The sequence below is a fragment of the Tasmannia lanceolata genome, unplaced genomic scaffold (genome assembly GCF_043159265.1).
Source record: "Tasmannia lanceolata isolate RefF3 unplaced genomic scaffold, GAP_Taslan_0.1 ptg000012l, whole genome shotgun sequence".
NCBI classification, from domain to species: Eukaryota; Viridiplantae; Streptophyta; class Magnoliopsida; order Canellales; family Winteraceae; genus Tasmannia; species Tasmannia lanceolata.
The window spans coordinates 34,214,808-34,238,142 of NW_027518689.1; the positions used below are offsets into that span (position 1 = coordinate 34,214,808).

At 40.6% G+C, this 23,335-nt stretch overlaps 1 protein-coding gene and 1 long non-coding RNA gene across 2 annotated transcripts; both read right to left on the reverse strand.

Moving 5' to 3' along the window:
- Positions 1–2,866: 2,866 nt before the first annotated feature.
- Positions 2,867–11,855, reverse strand: LOC143887228 (uncharacterized). The gene is made up of 5 exons (XR_013254096.1): positions 11,344–11,855; positions 5,337–5,456; positions 5,058–5,156; positions 4,860–4,904; positions 2,867–3,063 (listed from the first exon to the last, which is right to left on the reverse strand). It is a non-coding gene; the product is annotated as an uncharacterized LOC143887228 (long non-coding RNA).
- A 4,233-nt stretch (positions 11,856–16,088) lies between these two features.
- Positions 16,089–21,863, reverse strand: LOC143887937 (uncharacterized). The gene is made up of 2 exons (XM_077392180.1): positions 21,660–21,863; positions 16,089–17,950 (listed from the first exon to the last, which is right to left on the reverse strand). The coding sequence occupies exon 2, from the start codon at positions 17,822–17,824 to the stop codon at positions 16,283–16,285; it is 1,542 nt and encodes a 513-aa protein (XP_077248295.1). The 5' UTR covers positions 17,825–17,950; positions 21,660–21,863; the 3' UTR covers positions 16,089–16,282.
- Positions 21,864–23,335: the final 1,472 nt, after the last annotated feature.

Sequence of the window (23,335 nt, forward strand, 5' to 3'; positions counted from 1 at the left end):
CATCCACGGTCCCCACACCTGCTTTTTTCAGTGCAAGTTTGTTGTCTTTGGTGAAAATTACAAGATATTTTCAAAATATTTTTAATTTTTAAAGTAAGAAGGAAAAGATGCTTTGATTATTAAAAGGAAATTACTAGATATTTTCAAAAATTTTAATTTTTAATGTAAGAAGGAAAAGATGCTTTGATTGTTAAAAGGAAATTAATTAGTAGATATTTTCAAAGTATTTTAATTTTTATTGTAAGAAGGAAAAGATGCTTTGGTTATTAAAAGGAAATTACGAGATATTTTCAAAATATTTTAATTTTTATTGTAAGAAGGAAAAGATACTTTGATTATTAAAAAGGGCACCTGTTTTGTGAATGTGTGTTTTAATTTATATGCTTTGATTATATACTAACTCAAAAATTATTTCTCTATATGCTAAGAAACCACGCCTACAAATTCTACCACAAATATAGAAACTAAAAAGTTAGGAGTAAATTTTATTTTTTATTTTTTTGGAATAGTAAAAAAAAATTAGGAGTGATTAGATGATCCTTTATAGTAAAGAAACATAGGGAAAATATTTTGCATTTATAATCAACCAACAAAATTTATAAGGTTAGTAGTTTTGGATGTTATTCATGCTCCATAAATGATGCCCATATGTTTATATGGATCCTATTACTAGAATCACATCAATATTTTGATTAACAATCTTAATACCCATAATTTAATATATTGATCTCATGGGTACACTTATTACTATATGTTAGTTTTTTCAAATTAAAGCATGTGAATTTCTTAAAGCCAGTGGATGCTGAATCTAATGAGCGTAGTCTATAAGCCGCATTTGCGTTTGTCATGTGCACAAACGTACACCATGCAAATCCATAAATTTGAAAAGATAAGTATTTAGACAAATAAATTATAGAGAAATAAGAAATTTTAGGAGGGATATAAAAATATAAAAGGAATATATCCAAGGTTGGATGGGAGATTAGAAGATTAAAGTTGAGATTTTTAAGAGTTTTATCTAAATCAGGGATTAATTTATAGGAGTTGTTTAGAAAGCATGAACATATCAAAGATTTAGGGCAACTGAACTACTTCCTTTGTATTGAAGTTATAAAGTTAAAGCATGATATCAATTTATCACAAATAAAATACAGCAATTATAGATCTCTTGTTAGAAATGGGTATCCTAGCTAGGAGAAAAGCCAATTCATGTCACACCCCTGATAAATAGTTAGAAATTTGTTACAAAACAAGAGAATTAATTTGGAGATCATGGAAGACATCAGCTTATTTATAGGCATGTTTATTTAACATTCATCACTAATTCCTACAATTTGAATATTTAAAGGAGGTTCAATGTATTCTAAGGTATTTAAATGGTACAACAAGTAGAGGACACGTCTTCAAGATAAATGATCCTTTAAGAGGTGTTGAATAATGTATAAGGGTAGATTAGGCATTACATGTAGATTAGGGGTATTGTAGTCATTGTACATTGGATGCCCTATTTGAGCCTATATATACATCATTTACATGAGGAGCTCCCTAGTGGAGACTCTCCATCCTCCACTCCTCTTATTCTTCCTCTCTTTCTAACCATAATCTCATTCCTAACAGAGTATTAGAGCTCAGATCCAAGGGAAGGAAAAGAAAAGAAGAAGGAAAAGAAAAGAAGAAGAGTCTCTCTCTCTCTCTCTCTCTCTCTCTCTCTCTCTCTCTCTCTCTCTCTCGCCTTTTGCCGTATCTCTCCCCTAAACTCTTCTCATATCTCTTTATCTGTTTGTGGGTTGCGCATTTGCGCAAACCCAGAGTACTTTTTTTTACGCATCCCTGTTTCCTCTTTCATATGTCCCTCAAATCTCTCTCATTATCTCTCTTTCGTGCTCGCAAAACACACTTGAAACCCTCTTTCATAATCTTGAAACCCTCTTTCACTACAAGAAAAGTGATATTTACCGACGGTCGTGACCGTCGGTGCATATGCGAATGAATGTCGGTGTAACTTACACCGACGCTTTCAGTGAGCGTTGATGATACTACCGTGCCTAAAGGTATTTACCGACGTTTCTTTCAAAGCGTCGGTGTTATCAATTATACCGGCGTTTATGAACGTCGTTAAAAATTAAAAAAAACGTTGGTTTTATAGTTATCACCGACGTTTTAAGTAAACCGTTGGTGTATGTAATACACCGACGGTCATGACCGTCATTAAAAGATCCATATGAGCCTTTGATACATGTATTTACCGACGTTTTGTGACCATCGGTAAATACAGCGACGTTAAAGACCATTGGTGAATATCCTATTTAGCGTCGTTTTATGAGCGTCAGTAAATTCACCGACGCTAAAGACCATCGGTGAATAGATCATTTAGCGATGTTTTGTGAGCGTCGGTGAATACATCGACGTTTAGGGACCATCGGTGAAAATAGATGGCCATACTATGAATGTTAGAATCACCAACGGTCTTGACCGTCGGTAATTATAGATATTTTTTATTTTACACTATAGCAGCGGTCATGACCGCTGCTAATTTACGATGTTAGACTTCGAAGCTCACCAGTGTAACAGCGGTATATGTATCTTTTAGCACCGCTGCTAAACGTGATAATTTATTTAAAAAAATATTTAATTTTGAAAATTCCCAAAAATGGGTACAATGGATAACCTTCTTTACACTTTAGTACCTGTACCCAACATCACATTCACAATAAGACAATATTGGAAAAGACAGACAAGACTCATGACTCACATCCACATATATATTGAACCATATCCTAAACCTTTTTTGATACACAACCTTTGCATTAGATACACATGCAACCAGTTTACAATTACAACCTGTAACGAAATCCACATCCACAAATAATGTAACCTGTATACACAACATCCACATCTCACAGGAACTGAAGAAAATTATACATTCAGATGAGTCAATCTCCTATGTAAACAACATCTGTATAATACATCTACATGACTCTTATCTCCTCGAAAGCTTATGCAACATGCAAGAACAATATACATCGATCCAATGATGGCTTTCAAGACGGCTGCTTATACAACCTGTAACAGAGATAATGAAAATTTTAGTAGTTACACAGCATGTCTGAATTTACACAAATAAGAAATAGTTGACATACCAGAGGTTGTAATAAAACAAAGAGAGGGCCATTATATGTAAAAGTAGTAAATTTTATTCTTTTAGTTGACATATGCAAAATGCATTAATCACCAAATTCCCATCCATGAAATGAATAGCTAGGGCTAACAAGTACTCATATAACCAAAACAAAGAAAAAAGGTCCAAGACATTATTTGTAGTGCCTCAAGCAAGGAATAAGACGTAATGCAATGTTCTTGTAAAAGAAGTAGCCATTGTGCAAAGCAGAGTGAATGTAGCCAATCATCTTTAGTACACATGGTTACTTGATATTGTAGAGTGTCAATACCACTTTAAGCATCTTCTACATTTATGGACTCAAAATTAAACGTAAATTTGACTCCAATAATCAGTTTTACTCTCATTATCGGTTCTCAAAATCCAAAACAAATAGGGCATAAACTTCTTTCTATTGCTTCCTTCTCAGAGAACATCACTTTCACTTTTGGTTGAATCTCGAATATAACATGACTGTCATTATTTAGCCCAAGACATTACCTATAACTACAGGTTTCCCAAAAAAATTCATAACCAGATTAATAAGAAGACCACTTCAGACGATTACTACCTTAGAAAACATAACAAAGTTTTCTCCTTGGAACAATCGCTTATTTGATATTTAAGTCCTAGAATTAACATCTGGAACCTGAACACTTCAAAAGTAATAAACAAGCTCATATTCCTCAAAGTTAATCAAAAATCCATTCCAGCAACATTACAATTGGAAGAATGTGCTACTAATCATTAGATATTGGCATGGTCTTGCAACCCTTTCTTCCAGTTTCCATTTACTCATGTTGACGTGTTTTGGTCAAGTGATGGATACAATTGCTATTGTGGTTGCTGCACATCTACTTTATATTTCATGCCTATGTGGATGAAATTTTAAAACTAGGATTATTAGTTAATACTTAATAATATGGCCATTGATGATCATTCACAACATATTGTAGCAGACAACAACATGAGAAGGTGGATAGAATATCAATCTCGCTTGTGGCATATGTGACAGAAGTAAACTATAATAGTAATCCACTCATGTTGGGAGCAATCACCATTCATGGTTTGTTATAAAACAATGTTCTATGGTTCATTGGAAATCCAAATAAATTGAGAAACAAATGAAAAACACCAACCATTACGAGATTTACATGATTTTTCATGTCTTGTAACTAAACCCACAGCCAAAGGTGATCCAAGAACTTCCACTATATGCGAAGATAACAAGCACATGCTATTATGTACCACCGAGTCCTTATATAAAATCTATTTCATAATCCTAATAAAATAATTTCACCCAAACACAAACAATATACAATTTCTACATAACAAGAATACTCACATTTTGCCCATTAAGGAGCTACCCAGTACATTGGGGCCCTTTATAGGGGTGCAACTAAGGTCGATTTTTCATAATTCGGTTGAGCTTTTACCATAAAATCAGGTTCATCTCAATTCATTTTTTTAGTAAAAGCTCATCCTAGCCTAACTTGGCCCAAGTTGTACCCCTAGCCCTTTGTGTCATATTATAACTAAAAAAAGATGAATTTTATAGAACCAACATTGGGTAGTTAAGTATACCGCAATCATCATGCAAAAAAAAAAACACAATTAAGTATACGTCCTTATCTCCTTGAATGAAAGCAAAATAGCAAAAGGAGCATATAGAGAGCTCATTAACAAGTCAAAAGATGAATACCTTCAGTAATAAGAATGATGGACCTCCAAATATCAAAATCACTCCCTGAAAATGTCAAAATCACATACCTTAAAATACAAATGGTGAAAGAAAACCCTGAAATGGTGAAAGATCAGTTGAAGTAATTCTAAATAACGATTAAAGAAAATATAGAATCCATAAGAATTGAAATGAGAGAAAAAAAACCCCAATACATACCCGGTAGAGAGAAAAAGTGAAGGTCCCTCTTTATTACCCCAAATCACGCAACTCTTGAAATCCCCACTAGAAGAAGGTTATGGTTCTTCTATCTTTGCCCTAAATCAAGACACCAAAACATACCAAACTAAAATGAAGAGAAAACTAATCTTTGCCCTAAATCAAGACACCAAAACATACCAAACTAAAATGAAGAGAAAACTAACATACCAACATATTCTTCCTAAATAGGAAAATCCCATCTGATAATCAAAGAGAAGGAAATGAAGAGAACAATACCTTTCATCTTACTTAGCAAACGTCGGTGCATGTAAGCTATTAGCCACGTTATTCTTGAATGTGGATAGTTGAATGACGGTGAAGGATGTTTTTCTTGTAGTGCCCTACTCAATGTTGGTTCTATAAAATAAAGAAAACAAGCATATGTGAGAAACCATGACCCCAACAACCAAGAGGGCCCCACTAGAGATGTCATGTCACCTAAAAGAATCTAAGTTCAGGCAATTCTAGCTATCCAATCAAATGCCAAAACGAAATATAACTCATTCTTGCCAGAAAGACTTGCTAAACAGAGACAAAATTAGTTCTCAAAACCCACCCAAAAAGGTTCCTTTATTCACAACCCTCAACACTGATATTAGCCCTTCAGTACAACTAGGACAACCTTTCATAGAAGCAGCATCTTTGAAATGAAAATAGAAAGGAAAAACTCATTTGAAATCTTGTTAATGACAAAATCTATTGAGAACCTTGAAAATCATCTTCTTTAGTAGTTCATGGCTTGAAGAGAGCATATCAATCATCCGTAATTAACAACTCACAAATTTTCATTTATAGTATAGCTCTATAGAAAAGGAAATAAGAAAGTACTTAATAACTCCACGATTAGCTGAAATTCATCGCTACAGTGCAACAAAAAACTAAAAGAGGCAACATAAGCCACAAACATAACAAAACTATGTCTCAAAAATGCACCAAAATAGCCCATGATACATCAACTCGGAAATGAATACTTTTATGCATTGCTTTTCTAATTATTTTCTCAATAATAGAATGATCAAGTGGTTGTTCAGTTAAATTTGAAGAGAGACTATCAGCTTTGGGAAATTGTATAGCTTGCAATGATCACGCCGCTCTCACACGTACTGATCTGGACATGGTAAAATTTCTAGCTTTTTTTTCTTTCACTATGGGAAACATTTTTCAAGTAGAGGTGCATATCAATGATATCATCGACAACAATTACTGATTTATATCATCAGCTTATCCTATAACACCCATCTCCCACCCCTCTTCCTATCTCTTGATCGAAGCCCTCATGCAATATATCTATCCTAGACCTTCAATTCTTACTTTCATTCTTTGTGGATCCAATTCTTCATTGGCCCCATTGTAAGCTGTTGTGTTTAAGAAGTTCATCCATTCTCCTTCTTTGTAGTAATTAAAGGAGGTTTCTTAAAGAACATTCAATTTATCGTTGATAAATCAAATAGACTGTGTTATGGACATGTTATGAATATGCATACGACTGCTACGTCTTCTATTTTAAAAAAATAGAGAGCTCCTTCAAGTCTCTTTTAATTTGTGGGAGTCTCCCCTTCTCCATCGCACATTCCCCTTCTTCATCACTATGAAGAATTTGTAAACTATGCAAATGACTGCCTTTTGGGTAGAATTTGTAAACTATGCAACTGATTTTGAGATGCATATGTTCATCACAAACAAACAGGGTGTCTAGAAACCATGCTTGAAAATAACATGCTAAAATCTTGAAATTCTGGTAGAAAATAGCATGCTAAAATATGCTAAAATAACATCATAACAAGAAATGACAAAGGGCATGACTCTACACTAACAAAAACTTTGTCATCCAAAAAATCCTAATGGGTGAAGACACCTCACATACACTCACAAAAAATGACAAAGGGCAGGATTCTAAGAGGGCGTGCCTCTATGGAAAGTACGAGAACACATACATCACCTGTAAATAGAAATCCCATTTTTAACTAGTCCAATGCATAAGCATGAGTAATTCAACTAAGACAATACAACAATGCATTGCAATCAAATGAATCACGCAAGATCTATCCAAACAAAAGCACGCATGATCTATCCAAAAATTGAATGGGAAGATGGATTTTCCACACCCAAACCCTAGCTAGATTTGATTATCGTTATAACAATTAAATGGTACGAATAAAATGGTTGATAATGTTTTTTCTTCCTCTTCTTTTTTGTGTGGGTATATATGTATTTGTGTGTGAACATATAGAGTAGGTCAAAAATAGCCCTTCTACCCAACCCATTTGTCTGAACGGTATACAAATCTGCTATTGGAACAACCCACATAAACCCATAACCCACTTTTGAATGCCCCTGGTTTTCACTCCCAAAGCCAAAACAAAAAAATATTACACCAAACCCTAGAAACCCTTCCTTTTAAGCCCCCAAACCCATCACCTCCAACAGGGAAATAAATCCTCTCCCCTCAGTACAACATAAAATAGGAAAAGCAACAGACTTGATTAAAATTTGATTTAATTATCCAAAAATTGATAAAATACTAGATTAATAGATTTGATTAACAGATTGACCCTAATTCCTAAAAGAAAAATGGATTAACCAAAAGAAAATGGACATTAACAAAACAAAACAAAAACCTAAAATATGGCCATACCATCTCATTGCCGGAAAAGTTGCTGGAATCCGAGTTTGTTGCCGAAAAACCTAACCGGAATGGAACAGTTCGTCAAAAAATCCTAACCGGAAACCCTAATCCGAAAAACCAAAATCCGAGATGACACCTGAATATTTGTGCCGGGAAACTCGCTGGAATGGAAAGGGTCGTCGAAAGGACACCGGAATCGTCTGAAAAGTAGTCGGAAAGTTGACGGAGAGGGTGAGGATTTGTGCGAGTGCGCGGGAGGAGAAAAAAAATCATGGGTGATGGTTCTACCCTATGCGATCGAGGTTGAACGTGACTTATGAACTAAAGATGCAGCGACGTTCAATATATGACGCCGGTGGTTATTGTATTCAGAGACGTTCCTGAACGTCGGTGAAATTCAAAACCAAAAAGAATGTAACTAAGGACGTTTTATTTTCAAAACGTCGGTAATTATAATGTTTTAGGGACACTCCATGAGCGTCGGTATATACATTTGGGGTATTTTTTGGGCGGGGCAAGTTACTGGTGAGGAAATATCACTTCACCGTCGTTTCACTTTATGAATGTCGGTGCATATATTATATTAACGACGTTTTTTTGAAACGCCAGTAGGAGAATGCCGGTAATAACCATTTTTCTTGTAGTGTTTCTCTCTTTCTATTTAATCTAGTTTATGTTACAAAAAATAAAAACAAAAACAAAAATCATGTCTGTATTACTCATGTAAACCCATTTTGGCTTCTCCTCCATTCCAAATCTCTCTTTATTTCTCTTTACTATAGCTTTTTGGCCTATGGCCTTTGTGTTTCTCATCTCATCTTCAAGGTACAACCAAAGTGTTTGAAAAAATGTCTCAAAGGGGTTTTGTGCCTTGAAAGCCTTCGTTTCGTTTCAAGTTGACGGCCTTCAGCCTCAACTTGAGGGGGAGTGTTGTCTTGTATTGTTTCTTATTGTCGTCTTCTTGTCATCTCTTTCTTTCCATTGTCTTCTATATCTTTTGTGTGATGTCAAAGGCGCCCACTAAGTGGCCCACGACGAATCTTCGGCAATCTTGGTGGCTACACCAAAGTCAATTGGTTCTTCCTAGGTGGTGCAATCGCTCCTCTCCTAGTGTGGCTAGCTGTGGTACCCGATCCCGCGAGAGGGGTGGGGCGCGAGCCGCCGCGCTCTCTCTCTTGGTCTCCCGTACCCACGCGATTGGCGTGTGCATTTAATTATTGATTTGAATTCGTCTTTCATGTGAACTTGGAATCACTAAGGCAATCCGAATTCCACACGAAAGAGACTGACAGAGTCGCCACCTAGATGTGGGATCTAGGACCCGAAATTAACCAGAAATCTAGACTCGCTACCTGGTTACGAGAATGGAAGGTATGGGGAGTTATCCACCACATGCACCATTCTTGTCCGATAATCGGTCTTCGATTCCAAAAGCTAACTCTTTTAAATTTATTTTAAATGGCTCATTCAACTCTATGTTAATGTGCGAACTAAGTGACATGCATCCTATGATCTAATTTCAATGAGAATCCTAAATGTGTATCTTGATTTATTAATTTGTCTGGATTCAATCTAAGTGAAAGTTCTCCTAGAATTCTAATTTCATGGAAAGTCCTAAGTGATTTGATTAAGTATTTACAAGAAAATTAATATACAAAACACCACAATTTGTTGTGGTGCCGACTCGCGGGTGGTATGCCATCAGACATCCAAGCTGCCTACGTACCCAAGCCTCACTGGGATCAGAGTCGACGTAGTTCGGTGCACCTAAGCTAAGTTACATATGCCTAACTCAACTAAGACACCGACCTAGACGGGATTGACTGTTTCAACAGTTTTAGGAGAAGTTATTTAATTCAAGTTGAAGATTTTATTATCTTAGGATTTCATCTAAGATGCTATATGATTCTCATCTAAATGCAAATGGTCCCTTAGACTAATGCAGGTTTGCCTTACATCCTAGTTTACTAGGCTTGTCCTAGGGAAAGATTGGGTGACTAGTGTAACTAGACCTATGGCACGGTTGCTATACATAGCAAGCGTCCGTGATGAGGCCGGACTCCTAACTCTAGGACTCCCTAAAACTTAGGACACGACACGACACCGGTGTTCCTAAATTGGGCTCTAAGGGTCCTTACGACGGAAACCGTGATCCAACGGTTCTGAAAGACACAAGACAAATCGATTTAAATTCTCGAGGTTAGTGAAAAAAGGGATGGAAGAGATGATGAAATAGTGTGAGGGAATGAGAAAGATAGAGAAAGGTGCGACTGAACTTGGGAGTGCCAAATTGCCTACGTACCCCGCGATGGGGATCAAGCCACACGTAGTTCCGCTGGCGAGGTTGCTTGGATTTTGGAAGACAGAATTGGTATTTGTATCTGGAATCGGGTTTGCATTTGAGCATTGGACTTGAGATTCAGAAACATTGATCTAGCAATGGGATTTTGGAATTGGGAATTTGCATCAAAGAATTGAGCATATAGGAATCATCAAGGGTTTGAATTTTCGGAATTCAAAGTGGGCGGGCTTATGAGATTCGGCCAAATGGATTCAGACATGCGACTCGGATTGTGTTGGGATATTACTTGGTTGGATTGGGTTAATGGTTAGGGTCAAGTGAGTCGGGTCTAAGTTAGGAGCAAACCCGAGACTAGCCATGGTCTAACTAGGAGGAAGCAGGGTACAAACCAGGGTGCGGACCAGGGTGCACCAGGGTGCGAACCAGCAGGGAACCAGGGTGCGAACCAGCAGGGGAACCAGGGTGCAACCAGCAGGGAACCTGGGTGCAACCAGCAGCGAACCTGGGTGCGAACCAGCAGGGAACCAGGGTGCGAACCAGCAGGGGAACCAGGGTGCAACCAGGAGGGAACCTGGGTGCAACCAGCAGCGAACCTGGGTGCAACCAGGGTCTAACCAGAGTGCGAACCAGCAGGGAACCAGGGTGCGAACCAATATCGAACCAGGGTGCGAACCAGTAGGGAACCAGGGTGCAACCAGCAGGGAACCAGGGTGCAACCAGTAGGGAACCAGGGTGCAACCAGCAGGGGAACCAGGGTGCGAATCAGTAGGGAACCAGGGTGCAGACCAGGGTGCACCAGGGTGCGAACCAGCAGGGAACCAGGGTGCGAACCAGCAGGGAACCAGGGTGCGAACCAGCAGGGGAACCAGGGTGCAACCAGCAACGAACCTGGGTGCAACCAGGGTCTAACCAGAGTGCGAACCAGCAGGGAACCAGGGTGCGAACCAATATCGAACCAGGGTGCGAACCAGTAGGGAACCAGGGTGCAACCAGCAGGGAACCAGGGTGCAACCAGTAGGGAACCAGGGTGCAACCAGCAGGGAACCAGGGTGCGAACCAGTAGGGAACCAGGGTGCGAACCAGTAGGGAACCAGGGTGCAACCAGCAGGGAACCAGGGTGCGAATCAGTAGGGAACCAGGGTGCAACCAGCATCGAACCTGGGTGCAACCAGCAGCGAACCTGGGTGCAACCAGGGTCTAACCAGAGGCTAACCAGGGGGAAAACAGACCCTACATGCTTCCTAACATGGTTTTTCTTTTAAAGTAAAAGATATGTATGAAAACAGACCCTACATAGAATTGAAATAAATGCCTACCTCTTTGGAAACCCACTTTGTGTTTGATTTTTCTTTGATGTTAATTCTTTGAAGATGATTCCTTGCTTGATAATGACTGCTTTTGATATATATCACCCAACGTATAAAATCACCCGATCCGGCAAGGATGGCCGAACCCTTGAAGAGATGAGGGAGAGGGATGAATTTTCTAAGAGAGGGGTTCTTTTTCTTCTCTTCTTGGATGGTGGGATGAGAGGGTATTTATAGGAGAATGGGATAGGAGGTTAGGTGAGGTTAGGTGGTTTTGGATGGTTAGGATGAGAGGATGAGGTTAGGTAAGGTTAGGTGGGGTTAGGTAAGGTTAGGTGAGGTTAGGTGAGGTTAGGTGAGGTTTGGATGGTTAGGATGAGAGGAGAGGTTAGGTGAGGTTTGGATGGTTAGGATGAGAGGAGAGGTTAGGTGGTTTTGGATGGTTAGACCCAGGTCAAGATCTGCCATTGATCTAACGATTTACGGAAATCGGGTCTCGGAATGGAATCAGGGTCCGGGCTATGAAGTGACCCTAGCTTATTTTGTCCCGATTGATGATCCGTAAAGTCAGATCAAGATATTAATGACCTAAAACATATAAATCAATGATAGAGGGGGTTCTCACATGGATTTAACACACTAATTTATTTGTTGATTAAAACAAAACAAAATGGGGTGTCTACAGATGCCCCTCTTTGGTAGAGATGACGTAGTCATTGAATACCAAAGTTAAAAATGACAGAACCATTTTGCGTAGCTTTAATCGACAAAGGACTCTCTAGACACAACGCACCTTAACATAATGCAAAACCTTAGATGAAACCCTAGAACTTGAATAATAAAAAAAACTCGATGCGGCGCCGTTCACAAACGGGCAATTAGAGAATGAGATATCATTTTCGAATGGATTCTGAAGGGAAAGGACAAAGATCGCTCTCAAACAGTTTTTAGAAGGAGATGAGACGCCGCTCACAAGCGGGTTCAACGAGGATAAGAAGCATTCCCAAATGGACTTGGATAATGAGGCACCGTTCACAAACAGCCTCAAGGAGGATAGAAAACCATTCACAGATGGACTCGAGAAATGAGGCACCGTTCACAAACGGGCTCAAGGAGAAGACAAGACCATTCACAAATGGACTCGAGAAATGAGGCACCGTTCACAAACGGGCTCAAGGAGAAGACAAGACCATTCACAAATGGACTCGAGAAATGAGGCACCGTTCACAAACGGGCTCAAGGAGGACGATACCATTCACAAATGGATTCGAGAAAAGAGGCACCATTCACAAACGGACTCAAGGATAAGACAAGACCATTCACAAATGGACTCGAGAAATGGGGCACCATTCACAAACGGGCTCAAGGAGAAGACGAGACCATTCACAAATGGACTCGAGAAATGAGGCACCGTTCACAAACGGGCTCAAGGAGAAGACGAGACCATTCACAAATGGATTCGAGAAATGAGGCACCGTTCACAAACGGGTTCAAGGAGAAGACGAGACCATTCACAAATGGACTCGAGAAATGAGGCACCTTTCACAAGAGGGCTCAAAGAGGACATGAGACCATTCACAAATGGACTCAGAAAATGAGACACCGTTCACAAACGGGTTCAAGGAGAAGACGAGACCATTCACCAATGGACTAGAGAAATGAGGCACCATTCACAAACGGGCTCAAGGAGGACATGAGACCATTCACAAATGGACTCAAAAAATGAGACACCGTTCACAAACGGGTTCAAGAAGAAGACGAGACCATTCACAAATGGACTCGAGAAATGAGGCGGCCCCCGTTCACAAACGGGCTCGAAGAATTTAGAGATTTTTTATGAACTTGAATTTGACGTAGGATTGGATTTTTTATTTTTTATTTAATTAAGGATTTGGATTTGATAATTTTTTTTATTTTTGGAAAATGAGGTACCGTCCGCAAACGGGCTCAAGGAGAAGATGAGACCATTCACAAATGGCCTCGAGAAAAGAGGCGCCGTTCACAAACGGGCTCAAAGAGGACATGAGATTTTTCGTAGGATTTGAATTTGACGTAAGATTGGATTTGTTTTTTTTTTTTGAATTGGGATTTGATTTGATGAATTTTTATTATTTTTATTTATTTTTTTTGTATTTTTGGGAAATGTGGCACCGTCCGCAAACGGGCTCATGGAGAAGATGAGACCATTCACAAATGGCCTCGAGAAAAGAGGCACCGTTCACAAATGGGCTCGAAGAATTTAGAGGTTTTCATGAATTTGAATTTGACGTAGAATTGGATTTGATGAATTTTAGATTTTTTTTTTTTTGAACTCAATGAAATCGGGGACATTATAGATCGTGCCCAGTAAAGATATTGGAAACTAAGACTTCGACGAATGATGAGACGACCAACCTTATGAACGAAGAACCATTAGTAACAAGAATGGATTAGGAATACTTTTATGAAACTTCAACAAGATTTTTCTCAATGAGACTGTTGGTCTTGTCTTCTGGGGATTTTGATAACTGAAACCTTGAACAAGACAGTTGAGATTGGTAATTTAGAACAATGGCTCTCTTGGATATAATCATGGAAAAGTGGGATTTGCCTCTTGACAGGTGTTTAGATAAACATTTCTTGACCAGGATAGTATTTAACAACTGGAAGGATATTCCGAATTTTAATGGTTCATCTTTCTGAGAAATTGGCTCAACCACCATTGCATCTGGGGCTCTTCCAAGCTTAAGGTGCCTTCCTGGGGTATGATCTTTTTACGAAAGTTGGGCTTTCTGATGTTTCTACTTCTGAACTCTTCTGAGTTGATCTTCTTTGAAATGTAGCTGTTTGACTAGATTCTCGAACTCCTTCATACGATCGCAGGGAGCTGACGAGGCTGGGCCTTCTTCACCGAGACAGTTGCATCATTTGGACACCAGGACGACGATTGACTCTTTCTAAAGAGAAAACTTAGATAAAATGCACTACTCAAAAGATTGAGCAGCTCTGAAGGAGTGAACATAGAATGACAAAGATTGACTGACTACACTGACAGACACAGTAATACTTCTGACTTAGTTAATATTTTATTTGGTAAGTCTATCCTTTCAAGGAATGTTTTTTTTCAATTGGTGCACATGGGACTTCTTCCTTGAAACAGTAATGCCTCAAGGATTTAATTACGCCCCTTAAGATTGCTTAGCTTCAATGCCCCCAGTTTTGAGGATATCACTTGAATTTGCTTGAATTTCAGTTGATCTTCAGTCTTGATACCGGCTGTAGCCTTCTTATACTGATTCTCTTACCGTGACCAAGTTACCTCTTCAGGGTTTTTAACTTGGCGGACCGCGCTAGCCTTAACTTTTGCCTGAACCACCTTTCTAGGTTTTCGATCCAGCAGGCTATCCCCTTAGCTTTTGCCTAAGCCGCCCTTTCGGGTTTTCAACTTAGCAGGGGAATGATCTTAAATTTTGCCTAGACCGCCCTTTCAGGTTTTCAGTCTAGCAGATCTTCAAACTCCGTTATTTTTCTTATTCATCATCATTTCATTTTTTTATTGTATCTCAGGACCTAGCTCATTAGTTCTGAACACCAGAAGGACTTTTATAGGTAGGATAGGGCTTTTCAAAGAATGGCTTAAGGCTCAACAAAGATTTCGACCGAACCTGTGAACAGGTCGTCTACATATCCCAAGGTAGGAATCAGGTCGTGTGTAGTTCAGGGCGAATGCCCCTAGTTTGAAGATAAATTGTTTGATTTTTTTTCCTTTTTTCTTTTCTTTCTGGAACAATTAACTTCTCTTCTTTTGGAACTCGTCCCTCTCTTTTTTTTTTTGAAAGGATTGAATTTCTTTTCCTTTTTGAATCGACCGAACTCGGTTCAACCGAGTTGCCTACGTACCCCAGTATAGGGATCAGGTCTCGCGTAGTTCGGGGAAATGCCCCTGGTTTGATGGGTTTTCAAGAAAATTTTATTCAGGCTCGAAGGGTTTGCAAACCGGTATTCTTTTGACATTGGGTTCTGATTTTGGGATTTAATCGGCCAAAGGAGGCCTTTCGATGTTCAGATTGGGAATCGATCTGGGTTACTAGAGTCCGTCTGGTAGTGATTATTTTTTTTCTTTTTTTCTTTTTCTTTTTTTGTTGTTTTTTTTTTCACGGAGTTTGACGGCATTTCCAGGTAAGAGATAATGGATCTTCTTTTTCCAAGATTCTAAAGCGTGCTTTAGACTTTCATAGAGCGAAACTTGTTCTTTGACATCCTCCATCTATGGATTCGTACTCTTGATATCTGATGATCACTTTTCAATGCTTGCTCTTGAACTTCTTATCTTGAATTTGTTGGCTTTATGTTATGAATTTGAGAACCAAGGTCATTGATTGAAAATATGAAAGTTGTTTCCACTCTATGCCCCTTGTATAGCATATATCTTCTCACTTTCTTCATTTTCTTTGAGCTTTCCATCCATGTCTTGCCCCTGGTATCGGTTGTAGCTTTTCTAGACAATCTTCTTATTCTTGAAATAATTTTATCAATTCTTCACACTCTTCAGAGGGTAATGTATTTTCAATCGGCATTCACTGAATCAAAGTTTCAGTGCCAATGTTTATCATTTCAATTTCATCTTTGAAAGGTTGGGATTGGCGCTCCTCCTCTTGTTCAAGTAATTGCTGACTCAAGTGGAGTTTCGTCAATTTTGTTCGCATTTGAGGAGGGAGCCTTACTTTAAGATCAGAAGCATACTTAAGAAACAGACACAAGTGAATTACATTAAGGATTTGGAACTGAAATTTTTATTTAAAGAAAAGCTATTACATTTGACGACCTATCCTGAACATGCTCAGGATTCACAACTCTAAAGAGAAACAGAAGATAACTTGCCTGGACTAGGCATTGACCTTGAACTGTAAGACCGGACTCAACAATTATACTGACCATGATGACTGACTCAACATAAAATAGTAAGTGACTAAAACTTTAACTGCTGCAACTGTTTGGCGTTGAAGGCTCGGCGAAGGCTGGCTCGTATCGGGATAGCAGCTACTAGAACATCTCCACTGTCTGCATCTTCCTCTTCTTCAAAAGGTTCCGACCCAGACGTTTCAAAGGTAGGTTCTAAGGCACAGATAAGAGTGAGAGGATCAAATTTTGGGTCCCCTATGGTTATAGCATTAACAGCAGCAGCAGGGTTTGCATGACCAGGTAATGAGTTATCAGGTTTTGGCTCGAACACAAGATCTTTGTTGTCGAGCAACCTCTGGATCCTGAATTTTAGGGCAATGCAATTATCAGTGAGATGGCCGGAATTTCTATGGTATTCGCAGTGTTGATCTGTTCGCCAATTTGCTGGTAAAGGATTGGGAAGAGCCCTAATGTCGGGCAGGATTATGCGACCTGAGGCTAGACACTCCTTGAGTATCTCAGATGGTGGAAGAGGGAGAGGGGTAAATTTTGTCTGGGCCTGTGGTCGAGGTGCGACAGCAGGTTGGGTATAGTCCATCACCATGGGGTTCTGAGATTTGGAAGGCTGAGGATTGGAGCGGGAAAGGTTATTAATTTCAGCTGATGGAGACTTCCTGAATTCTCTGGTATTCGGGTTACTTCGGTTGAATACACCTTGAGCCATAGCCTCCTCTATTTGGGTGCCTGCCACGATAAAGTGTTTGAAGTCCGGATAATACTGCAACGACATGTGATATTGGAGTTGGGGGGAAATATTTTTCATGATTATCTGGACCTGTTCTTCCTCAGACGGGCGCTCCATCATCTGAGCTGCTGCTCTCCTCCATCTTTTCACAAAAATCAGAAAGGATTCCCTCGAGTCTTGCTTTGTTCTCTCTAAATCCTTTCTGGTGATTTCTGTCCCATCATCATATTTGAACTGCCTGATGAATTGCTCGCCGATATCCTTCCATGTCCTGTAACGAGTCTTGTCCAAGACCATGAACCATCTCCTAGCAACCTTGGTTAAGGAAACTGGGAACAATTGAGCCATTTGCTCAGGAGATAAGCCCTGAGGCTGACACATAATGGTGAACATTTGCAAATGTGTGATTGGACAACCCACACCATCATATTTGTCGAAATCGGGCATTTGAAAATTGGCAGGAAGGCGGATTTCGGGAAATAGAGTAAGATCACTGGGATTGAAACCACCCTGGTCTTGAAACTGAATGTCTTGAACTTTCCTGGTAAGAGTCTCTAATTTCTCCATAACAGACTTATCAACCATGAACTGAGAAGGCCTACTGCGATTCTCGCTATATTGCTCTTTTTCCAAATCTTCTTCGGTTTTATCATGGATATTGATGAACACTGGATGGGCAGGTGCTATTGAAGTAGCTGCTTGGTGCATAGGCCCTTTATCCTTGGACAACGATGGTCCCAACTTTTCAGAAAGCTGAGCCTTGATAACTTGGTTTTCTTCTTTGAGTTCTTGAAGCTGCTGGAGAATTAAGGTAAGAGTATCGGTAATTGCAGCAGGTGGAAGGCCATCTTGGTTATCTGCCATTGGTGAGGATGAGAAAGAAGGAGACGCTGGGGTTCTCAGAGAGGATGGTAGAGAGACAGAATTCCTCTCCAATCGTGAAGATACCCGAACCCAAGGAGCAGTGGGGTTAGCTATTGTGCCAACTTCCTGTGATGGAAATAATGAACACGAGGTGTATGAGCTTGACATTCATGGAGTGTTCATTCTCAATGACTAAAACAAAGATTACTCATTTAAGCAAGTAATTGGGACAATAGAGTGAATCCCAAAAGACCAAGATATGACAATGATAATAAAATCGTATAAGGAAATGCCCCTAGTTCATGGATCATGAGAGTGAACTCTGAAGGACTTATCAAAATATTCTCGAAGAAGGTTGTCCTTAGAGTAAGAAAGACTAAGAGTACAAGCAAGATTGGATCATCTGGACCAGGCATGATCAGATCATGAGATTGCATAATCGAAAGATTGTGAGATTGTGCTCCTGCCAGTTAGGGGATGGCATGAAGATACGATCGAATCGTATGGCAGAAGAATGAAAGACGCACGATCAAGAGATTAGATGAGATAGCATAGGATTGCTTTCAACGGATAGATCATGAATGAATAATCCTATGAGATCTTTGGAAATGATGGGATTTATATCCTAACCCAAAGGGAAATTTTTTTATTTTTTTTTTTTCACATTTTATCAGTGTTACCTGAAGGCATCAACCCTAATCCTAATCTATCGGAGTGGAGAGAGAATCTCGACTTATGACTTTGTTCGTGTATCTAAGGACCGATCGTGACCATTGGAAGATGGACCACGGCCTAATCTAGACACCAATGGGTAGGATATCCTAAACTAGGCTCACACACGTGATGCACATGTGTTCGTATACTACATGCATGTGTGGGTTAATCTAGGGGTAAGGCCAAGAGTTCTCTTAGCGCGAATTCCTGTTCGATATACTGTACCAGTGTCCGGCGTATCAGTACGTGAACAAGAGATCCGTTTACGTACCATAAAGGTACTAGGCTAAGGGTGGAATGCTTCTCTAGCACAGAGGCACCAGGTGATGAAATCCCAGTCAACCATGCTAGATAACACTCCGGGTTCCTAAAATAGGACGTGTGTGCACGTGAGATGCAAGAGTTTAGATGCAAGTGATGTAAGTGTGTGCAATATGTTTGCGCAATCTATGATGCCTTCAGGTTTTGTTAAATTAAGTTTGAGTAAAATGTGATGAGAAAATAAAACAAGACAAACTAATCTAACAAGTATAGAGTTTTTATGAGCCATTTAAAATTAAATTCAAATGAATTATCTTTTGAAGTTTTAATGAAGTTAGGTGATCCCCAGCAGAGTCGCCAGACTGTGGTACCCGATCCCGCGAGAGGGGTGGGGCGCGAGCCGCCGCGCTCTCTCTCTTGGTCTCCCATACCCACGCGATTGGCGTGTGCATTTAATTATTGATTTGAATTCGTCTTTCATGTGAACTTGGGATCACTAAGGCAATCCGAATTCCACACGAAAGAGACTGACAGAGTCGCCACCTAGATGTGGGATCTAGGACCCGAAATTAACCAGAAATCTAGACTCGCTACCTGGTTACGAGAATGGAAGGTATGGGGAGTTATCCACCACATGCACCATTCTTGTCCGATAATCGGTCTTCGATTCCAAAAGCTAACTCTTTTAAATTTATTTTAAATGGCTCATTCAACTCTATGTTAATGTGCGAACTAAGTGACATGCATCCTATGATCTAATTTCAATGAGAATCCTAAATGTGTATCTTGATTTATTAATTTGTCTGGATTCAATCTAAGTGAAAGTTCTCCTAGAATTCTAATTTCATGGAAAGTCCTAAGTGATTTGATTAAGTATTTACAAGAAAATTAATATACAAAACACCACAATTTGTTGTGGTGCCGACTCGCGGGTGGTATGCCATCAGACATCCAAGCTGCCTACGTACCCAAGCCTCACTGGGATCAGAGTCGACGTAGTTCGGTGCACCTAAGCTAAGTTACATATGCCTAACTCAACTAAGACACCGACCTAGACGGGATTGACTGTTTCAACAGTTTTAGGAGAAGTTATTTAATTCAAGTTGAAGATTTTATTATCTTAGGATTTCATCTAAGATGCTATATGATTCTCATCTAAATGCAAATGGTCCCTTAGACTAATGCAGGTTTGCCTTACATCCTAGTTTACTAGGCTTGTCCTAGGGAAAGATTGGGTGACTAGTGTAACTAGACCTATGGCACGGTTGCTATACATAGCAAGCGTCCGTGATGAGGCCGGACTCCTAACTCTAGGACTCCCTAAAACTTAGGACACGACACGACACCGGTGTTCCTAAATTGGGCTCTAAGGGTCCTTACGACGGAAACCGTGATCCAACGGTTCTGAAAGACACAAGACAAATCGATTTAAATTCTCGAGGTTAGTGAAAAAAGGGATGGAAGAGATGATGAAATAGTGTGAGGGAATGAGAAAGATAGAGAAAGGTGCGACTGAACTTGGGAGTGCCAAATTGCCTACGTACCCCGCGATGGGGATCAAGCCACACGTAGTTCCGCTGGCGAGGTTGCTTGGATTTTGGAAGACAGAATTGGTATTTGTATCTGGAATCGGGTTTGCATTTGAGCATTGGACTTGAGATTCAGAAACATTGATCTAGCAATGGGATTTTGGAATTGGGAATTTGCATCAAAGAATTGAGCATATAGGAATCATCAAGGGTTTGAATTTTCGGAATTCAAAGTGGGCGGGCTTATGAGATTCGGCCAAATGGATTCAGACATGCGACTCGGATTGTGTTGGGATATTACTTGGTTGGATTGGGTTAATGGTTAGGGTCAAGTGAGTCGGGTCTAAGTTAGGAGCAAACCCGAGACTAGCCATGGTCTAACTAGGAGGAAGCAGGGTACAAACCAGGGTGCGGACCAGGGTGCACCAGGGTGCGAACCAGCAGGGAACCAGGGTGCGAACCAGCAGGGGAACCAGGGTGCAACCAGCAGGGAACCTGGGTGCAACCAGCAGCGAACCTGGGTGCGAACCAGCAGGGAACCAGGGTGCGAACCAGCAGGGGAACCAGGGTGCAACCAGGAGGGAACCTGGGTGCAACCAGCAGCGAACCTGGGTGCAACCAGGGTCTAACCAGAGTGCGAACCAGCAGGGAACCAGGGTGCGAACCAATATCGAACCAGGGTGCGAACCAGTAGGGAACCAGGGTGCAACCAGCAGGGAACCAGGGTGCAACCAGTAGGGAACCAGGGTGCAACCAGCAGGGGAACCAGGGTGCGAATCAGTAGGGAACCAGGGTGCAGACCAGGGTGCACCAGGGTGCGAACCAGCAGGGAACCAGGGTGCGAACCAGCAGGGAACCAGGGTGCGAACCAGCAGGGGAACCAGGGTGCAACCAGCAACGAACCTGGGTGCAACCAGGGTCTAACCAGAGTGCGAACCAGCAGGGAACCAGGGTGCGAACCAATATCGAACCAGGGTGCGAACCAGTAGGGAACCAGGGTGCAACCAGCAGGGAACCAGGGTGCAACCAGTAGGGAACCAGGGTGCAACCAGCAGGGAAGCAGGGTGCGAACCAGTAGGGAACCAGGGTGCGAACCAGTAGGGAACCAGGGTGCAACCAGCAGGGAACCAGGGTGCGAATCAGTAGGGAACCAGGGTGCAACCAGCATCGAACCTGGGTGCAACCAGCAGCGAACCTGGGTGCAACCAGGGTCTAACCAGAGGCTAACCAGGGGGAAAACAGACCCTACATGCTTCCTAACATGGTTTTTCTTTTAAAGTAAAAGATATGTATGAAAACAGACCCTACATAGAATTGAAATAAATGCCTACCTCTTTGGAAACCCACTTTGTGTTTGATTTTTCTTTGATGTTAATTCTTTGAAGATGATTCCTTGCTTGATAATGACTGCTTTTGATATATATCACCCAACGTATAAAATCACCCGATCCGGCAAGGATGGCCGAACCCTTGAAGAGATGAGGGAGAGGGATGAATTTTCTAAGAGAGGGGTTCTTTTTCTTCTCTTCTTGGATGGTGGGATGAGAGGGTATTTATAGGAGAATGGGATAGGAGGTTAGGTGAGGTTAGGTGGTTTTGGATGGTTAGGATGAGAGGATGAGGTTAGGTAAGGTTAGGTGGGGTTAGGTAAGGTTAGGTGAGGTTAGGTGAGGTTAGGTGAGGTTTGGATGGTTAGGATGAGAGGAGAGGTTAGGTGAGGTTTGGATGGTTAGGATGAGAGGAGAGGTTAGGTGGTTTTGGATGGTTAGACCCAGGTCAAGATCTGCCATTGATCTAACGATTTACGGAAATCGGGTCTCGGAATGGAATCAGGGTCCGGGCTATGAAGTGACCCTAGCTTATTTTGTCCCGATTGATGATCCGTAAAGTCAGATCAAGATATTAATGACCTAAAACATATAAATCAATGATAGAGGGGGTTCTCACATGGATTTAACACACTAATTTATTTGTTGATTAAAACAAAACAAAATGGGGTGTCTACACTAGCCCACAAGGCCTTCCCCTGCCAAGAATGGATTCGTCTCATCAACATGCCTATCCTTATAGGTTCCACAGGAATGATGCCCCCCGCCTCGGCTGTCAATTTCACAACTTGGCTCATCGCCGGAAGATGACAAGACAAGGAGGACAATATCAAGACATCATGAAGAGATAAGGCATAAAGCCGGACAACACGAAGAGACATGAAAACAAGACAACACTCCGCCAAGAAGATAATACTAAGCCAACAAAGAGGACAACATGATAACACTCCCCCTCAAGTTGAAGGTCAAATACCTTCAACTTACAACGAAAAGAAGACAAACAAGGCACCACACCTCTCTTAGACATTTTGTTAAACACTTGGTGTGCGCCTTTGATATCAACACAAAAGTCATAGAAGACATAGAAGACATCACTAGACATTGTAAAGAAAGATATGACATCAAGCCAAAAGACATAGAAAACAATGGAAAGAAAGATATGACAATACTAGACAACACTCCCCCTCAAGTTGAAGGTCGAATACCTTCAACTTGCTACAAATCCAAGACAAACAAGGCATCACACCTCTCAGACATTTTATTGAACACTTGGTGTGCGCCTTGAAGAAGACAAATGAACGAAGACAAATAAGACACCACACCTCTAGTCTCGCCCGAGGGGGAGTATTGTTGGTGATTATATTCTTCGTCTCCTTCGTCATGTGTCTTCTCTTTCATGTCTTCTCTTGGCGTAGTTTTACACTTTAGTTTCTGGCTTTATGCCTTATCCTCTCTTTTCCAGGTGATGGTGTCTCTATCGTTGGTCGGCTCTTTTACAGGCGACGGCTTCATTTCCCGTTGACCTTTTTCCGGGAGGTGTTTTTCCCACCGTTGGTCGGCTCTTTTCAGGCGACGGTTTCCTCGTTGACCTCTCTTCAAGCGACGATGTTCATGCCGCCGACCTTGTCTCCAGACGATGATTTCTTTATCGTTGGTTAGTTATCATCTTTCGCTTTTTC

Bases quoted from the DNA above. Each gene is read 5' to 3' on its own strand.
- LOC143887937 (XM_077392180.1), bottom strand. From the start codon at position 17,824: ATGGCAGATAACCAAGATGGCCTTCCACCTGCTGCAATTACCGATACT.